At 51.4% G+C, this 6,466-nt stretch overlaps 1 protein-coding gene across 1 annotated transcript; it reads left to right on the top strand.

The window, feature by feature from the left end:
• Positions 1-316: 316 nt before the first annotated feature.
• LOC100903121 (acetylcholinesterase-like) lies at positions 317-3,545 on the top strand. Its single transcript, XM_018638971.1, is given in 8 exon segments — positions 317-632; positions 803-1,110; positions 1,112-1,369; positions 1,760-2,185; positions 2,336-2,473; positions 2,475-2,528; positions 2,868-3,195; positions 3,339-3,545. Coding segments are annotated over 8 exon segments (1,974 nt in total). The 3' UTR covers positions 3,485-3,545.
• The last annotated feature ends 2,921 nt before the right edge of the window (positions 3,546-6,466 follow it).

Genomic DNA, 6,466 nt, shown 5'->3' with positions numbered 1-6,466 from the left:
ACGGCCAACCGTCCAATCTCGTACGCGGACGCTATCGCAGGATCGATATAGTATGGCGTAGCCTTCAGAGACACCGTACGTTGTCAACAAGGGCCGATTGTTGCCTCGGTCCATGTTCGGCGGAACTCGCTGAGCTTCTCGGAGCCTCAGCGGGCTATCCGGCGACCGACATGATTCCCAGAGACGAAAATTGATTTTGGCAATATTACTATCGATTGTTGGTTAATCAGCAGTAAGAGAAAAGTTCGGCGCGCACAAACGTCTGATCTATACGCGATGAGAACTAAACGAGATTTTCTTCCGCAGATGAGTGGACATGTGGCTGGGAGTTTCAGGTGGGGCCAGTGGCTTAGCTAAATGTAAGCTAGCACTGTGCCGATCTATGGCGACCATACTTCGTTCGATGTCGACGCGGACGCTGTTCGCATTTCTTATCAACACATGGCTGGTGGTTACTCTGTGCGTTGGACGCGTGGACGCGAGGGCAGCTCATCTCCTCCACCATCACAGACATCGTACGGCTGGTAACGCGCAATCACAGGGGGACCCCCTAGTGGTCCACACGACTAAAGGTCCGGTCCGAGGAATAACGCTTCAGGCATCGAATGGGAAACTTGTCGACGCCTTCCTCGGTGAGTCCACGTCCTGATGGGGTTCACCATCTTGCTTCGAAATCCTAATTATTATTGGCGCTTTTTCTTTTCTCCGGAAACTTCCGATTGCGAATTTCTCCGACGATACGGGGCGCGACAAGTCAAGCCGAGGAGAGAATGGAAGTGATTTGGAAATTTTCTCATCGCAGGAATTCCGTATGCTAAACCCCCAGTGGGTAAAATGCGTTTCCGACATCCTGTGCCTATGGACCCGTGGGAGAAGCCACTCAACGTGACAGAACCTCCCGCGACATGCGTCCAAGTTGTCGACACATATTTCGACGACTTCGAGGGTTCAACAATGTGGAATGCCAACACAAATATGAGCGAAGACTGCTTAAACATGCTCGTCTGGGTACCGCGACCGCGGCCGACGAACGCCGCCGTCCTGCTGTGGGTCTACGGAGGCAGCTTCTACTCGGGCTGTGCCACACTGGATGTTTACGATGGGAAAATTACTCGCCAGTGAAGAAAACGTAATCGTTGTATCATTCAACTATCGGGTTGGCTCTCTAGGCTTCCTCTACCTCGATCACGCAGACGCTCCGGGCAATGCAGGCATGATGGACCAAGTTATGGCTCTACGATGGGTCCAGGACAATATACACTTGTTCGGAGGTAACCCGAACAACGTGACTTTGTTCGGGGAAAGCGCAGGTGCCGTCAGCGTTGCCTACCACCTCCTCTCGCCTCTTTCGAGAGACCTATTTTCTCAAGTAAGTAGCAGCGCCGCTCCGCCACCGGTTCGGCTGAAAACTCGCTATCATCATACCCCTATATCGCTCGACGACTACCTCCATCGGCCTCCTGCCCTTCCGCGAAGCCACCGACAGGCGAGCGGATACACCGAAAAACCTCTGAATTGCATGATTACGAATTGCGACCGAAGAATGTCCGAGGAATTGGGAGAAGAATCCCCGATATCTGGCAACCGCTGCCATGGTTCTTCACAAGTCCCGAGAAGCCTTGGAATTTTTTCATCAGAGTCTGACTCCGCTAGATCGGGGGCGAGCAAGGTTCCCTCCTGGATTGGCAGGAATCTGAGCCTCCACGACATTCGGCAGCGGTTTTCCACTTGTTCTCTGACCTCATATAATCTTTTTCAGGCCGTACTCCAATCTGGGGGTGCAACTGTTCCCTGGGGGTACAACGAGCGTCAAACTGCCATAACGAATGGCTACAAGCTTGCGGAGGAAGTCAAGTGTCCCACAGACGACGTGGAAGCCACCATAAAGTGCCTTCGACTTCAGGACCCCGACCTACTTGTAAAGTCGGAGATCTTCGCCACCGGGGTCGTGGACTTTTCATTCATTCCCGTGGTTGACGGCGCGTTTCTCACAGAGCGACCAGAGGATTCAATGAGCTCAGGAAACTTCAAAAAGTGCAAAATACTTCTCGGATCAAATCGCGACGAAGGAACTTATTTCATAATCTACTATCTCACTCAACTTTTCAAACGAGACGAAAACGTTTATCTCACGAGAGAGGACTTCGTCGACGCCGTCCAGGCTCTCAGTCCCTTTACCTCTTCGGTGAGTCTTCTCGAGACGAAGCCCGCCCGTACGCCAATTCGTTCGCTGATTTCTCCCCGGGAGAGACGTCAGAGAAGCTACCATGAATGATAACGATGGAAATATAAACCACGATACGTTCGTCGAGTGAGATGAAAATTTTCCGCGCAGGTGGTGAACGAAGCCATCATTTTTGAGTACACGGACTGGTTGAACCCTGACGATCCGATCAAAAATCGAGATGCCGTCGATAAAATTGTTGGCGATTATTACTTCACATGCCCAGTAATCGATATGGCGCACTATTATTTCATCAGCCGGACTCGATGTCTACATGTACTACTACGTGTACCGCTCATCTCAGGTGAGTAGCGGCGCGCCTGCAGCCGTTCCGAGCCTTGTCGAGGGGAAGATTCTGGGATTCAAATTCTCGGAGTCCTCACCGCTCAGAGCCGCACGACAGACTCAGCGAGCCCTCAAGCAGGTCGACCGGTCGAACGGCGCAGCCGCTCTCTCGGAGTCCCGCACTCGGTGGGAGGAAACGCGTCCGAGTTGCGATACATAATTGAACGGAGTGAAGGCATTGTGCGAGCTCGGCAATGTCGACGGCGAATAGTATGACACGGGTTCCTGCCGTTTGTCGTCGTTTTGGCCGGAGCCGTAGCTGTCGCTTTGTCCTAAGATTTCTCCTCTCATTCCTCAGAATAAATGGCCGGAGTGGATGGGAGTGATCCACGCCGACGAGATTGCTTACGTCTTCGGCGAGCCGCTCAACCAGACATGGTCTTACCGCCAAGACGAACAGATGTTTAGTCGCCGCATAATGCGGTACTGGGCCAATTTCGCGCGAATGGGGAACCCGAGCCTGAACCCCGACGGAAATTGGGAGAAAACGTATTGGCCAGCGCACACAGCGTTCGGTAAAGAGTTCCTCATCCTCGACGTCAACTCCACGCAAGTTGGATATGGGAACCGGGCGAAACATTGCGCGTTTTGGAAGAACTTCCTTCCTAACCTCATTGCGCTATCGGGTGAGTTGGGGGCCGGATGAGGCTTTCCGGAGATTTCGGATTGGCCAGAACGATTCGAAATCTTCCACAGACCAGAATCGGGCGGTGACGCGCCGAGGAGGCAGGCGAGAAACGCGGTCTCATGGTCTCGTTCATCCTTCCAGGCAACAACACAAACAAAGCAGATGAAAGCTGTAAGGACGGAGCGAGTACGCAGAGCTCGTCCTCTTTGACACTTCTATGTTCTCTGGCCGCGAGCATGATTGTTACGGGTCGTCTTCTGTCTTCATCAACGGCAAGAGCGGCATAGCTCCAGTTTCAGACAACAGGGTCTACAGTCTAGCGATGACGTCATCGGATGCAGCAGCAACACCAGCAGCAACCGCTATCGCGATTCAAGCATCGCTGAATACTGAATTTCTCAGACTGACCGAGGAGAAAATGTTTCGAAACAACCGGTCGGCGAGTAAGTTCTGCCAGGGAGATGAATCGCTATCAAGGCTGGGATGGATTCAGGGAGGGATTCCTCCGTCGAACATGCAAGGAGCGACTGACGCGGGCACGACTGCTGATCGACTCGAGAGATCGACGTCTGCAGGTCGAGTGTTCGACGTCATTGCCCGGAAAACGGAGCACGCAGAAGCGGATTTCCTTAGTGTATGTATCAAGTACAAACAAACTCCTAGCTCTGCGGAGAGATTCGCTTGCAAGCATGCCTCCGAGAGGTGATCAGGCCAGAGCCGGTCACGGATTGTTCGAAGACATCGCCATCGGAAATTTGTCGATGAATGAATGAATGATCAACCAACTGACACGATGCTTCGAATGACTAGAAACAGCGAGGCAGAAGCAGTGGAGGCAACAATAGAGCAGCAAGCGTTGAAAGACAATCATTTTTGAGACGAGAATGTCTAGATCGATCTGACTGAGAGTTCTGCTAGGGTAGGTTCGAAGCTCACGAAGAAGCAGGCCCACACAGAGGTGAACACTGATGAGAAACAAGAATTCCACACATTCACGCTCACAACAACACACAAACAAACAAGCAAGCAAGCAAAAACAGACGCGTATAGCTATCACGGATAAGGGGTCGACTTATTATGCCCGCGGACATAGATACGCCGTGACAGAATAGAGAAAAATCTAAACCTGAATCCGCGCATTTTGACTTATTCTCAGGCTCGTTGAAATATCGAGAGTAGGCTTCGCCGAGACGGAGCCACATGATCTGTTCAACACGCAGATGGATGTCTAAATGTGTGAGAACCGATCAGTATTAATCGGGAGCGCCATCAGCTTATACTGCTGGGGGCAGAATATGTTTATCGTGAATGATATGTCTATCAGTGAAACATATGCGGTCTCTGAGGACCAAAATTGAGTGAGCGACATAAGTGAGACGAGGACGATTGCTCTGAGTCAAGTGATGTCTCGGAGCATTCTCGGCAAATACGTTCATACGTTTGGCTCCTTCTTTCTGCTCCTTTGTTATCTTCTGTATAGTCTATGTACGAGCATGAATATTTACCCACGTGTGAGGCAATATAGCGGCGACGAGCGGTATGTATCTAGATACTTGTGGTCTGAACGAACGATGGGGTCCTTCAGTCTGCCAGCCGAAATCTGATGGAGTTGTTCGTGCTCTACGGCGACATTCTCATCTTTCCTGGATGAGCCAGTTAGGCTACACGGATTTGTCTCGGGAACGTGGCTGCCCGAGTGCTTTTCACCGCTGCAGCGTTTCGAGTGAATTTTGTCTTGCACGGAAACATGTCGCGCGGCAAAAGAACGGAGTGCACGACAACTCGCATGTCGAGCATTCAATCTCGTAAGTCAGTTCATTGATCCGAACAAATCGGACGCAAGCAAAGCTGATCTCCAGGCAGCACGTGTTCTTTTCCTGACGAAAGGAAAGAGTCGGGCTGATTCCCGAGGTTTCATAGCTCGTGCCGTTCGTCTCTGAGTACCGATTCCGCGCTATCGTACCCTGATTCTCGAGAAGCATCCCCCGATTTCGATTGCCTGATCTATTCCGGAGGGAGTATCGATGGATTTCTCGCGCATCTAGAGAATCTCATCCGTATTCCCCAAGATCGTTATTCTGCCAGAAGCTTTCGGCATGCAGCAACTCCGTCAGACTTAGGGGCGATCGCATTGTCATGCGATGGGGAGAGGACACCGTAAGGCTCCCGGAGCACAGATTCGGACCATGCGGGATACCGTTGACCGTAGAGAAAAATACTCCATCGCTGACCTGAAGTCGACGGCGATGGGAGCGATTGGAATCTCCGCCATGCGATGAAAAACCTCAACTCGGATTCAATCCCACAGAGCACTCCCGCAAAGCCTCCTCACCGTGCGGTCCCGGAAGCTGAAGAAGGGACTTGACCGATTTGGAGCGGTTCGTCATCTGCGCGCCGGGCTCTTCCAATCGTTCTGACATGGACTGAATATATAAGCATGTCGGACACACGTGCTCACAGGGACGAGTGAGGAAAGATTCAATAGATTCGAGTGAATCACCGCACGTAACAACAAGGGAATAGGATTCTGGTAGGAGCTTGCGGAGCAATAGGAATGTGTGCTGCAGGAGAAAGGAACCCGGAGCAAGGACAATCAGAAAGTGAGATCCCATACACAAACACACAAGACGAATTGAAGACAAACAGTGAAAGCTTCGCTTGAGCACCAGTCGGTTGGTTCATTAATCAACCAACCTACACACATTTCGATTGATGGAATGTAATTAGAGAAATCGATTTTTTGTACGTCTATCTTACTCTCAATGGGATGTCTCCTCCTGACGGACCCGACCAACGCGCCGTCCGGACGGAGAGACGTCCTGGCTTCCGGCTACGGAAGTTTGCCAGTGTTTGATTGGTTTTCATGCACTTTTGCAAACCCTACGAATGATACTCATATTGATACTCATCCGACGGATCGGCTCTGATCGACGATCGACAGAACCAGGAATATGCTGTTGGTGAAGAGTTCTCATAACGATGAAGCAGTGAGACTCACCGTTGCTGCTGTGTATAGAGCCATACCAATAACTCACCTGATCGAGGAGAGATTAGCTACAGACCCAGAGCTTCCTCTCCACGCCAACGTATTCAACAATCTGAGATTATCATCACGAGCATTATCAGCAAAGAACCGACGGCTACAGGACGGCAGGAAACGCTCCCGCGGATCAGCGCACGCATGGATGGTCTCCCGCAAAATCAGATTTCGAACACACTCGCAGCTTCATCTCAACATGGGAGACTTCGGTGAACCGAGGCGAGAACTC

This window comes from Galendromus occidentalis, unplaced genomic scaffold (genome assembly GCF_000255335.2).
Source record: "Galendromus occidentalis unplaced genomic scaffold, Mocc_1.1 scf7180000077227, whole genome shotgun sequence".
Lineage (NCBI taxonomy): Eukaryota > Metazoa > Arthropoda > Arachnida > Mesostigmata > Phytoseiidae > Galendromus > Galendromus occidentalis.
Note: the sequence above shows the minus strand (reverse complement) of the source record. Positions and strands in the feature narration are given on the sequence as shown.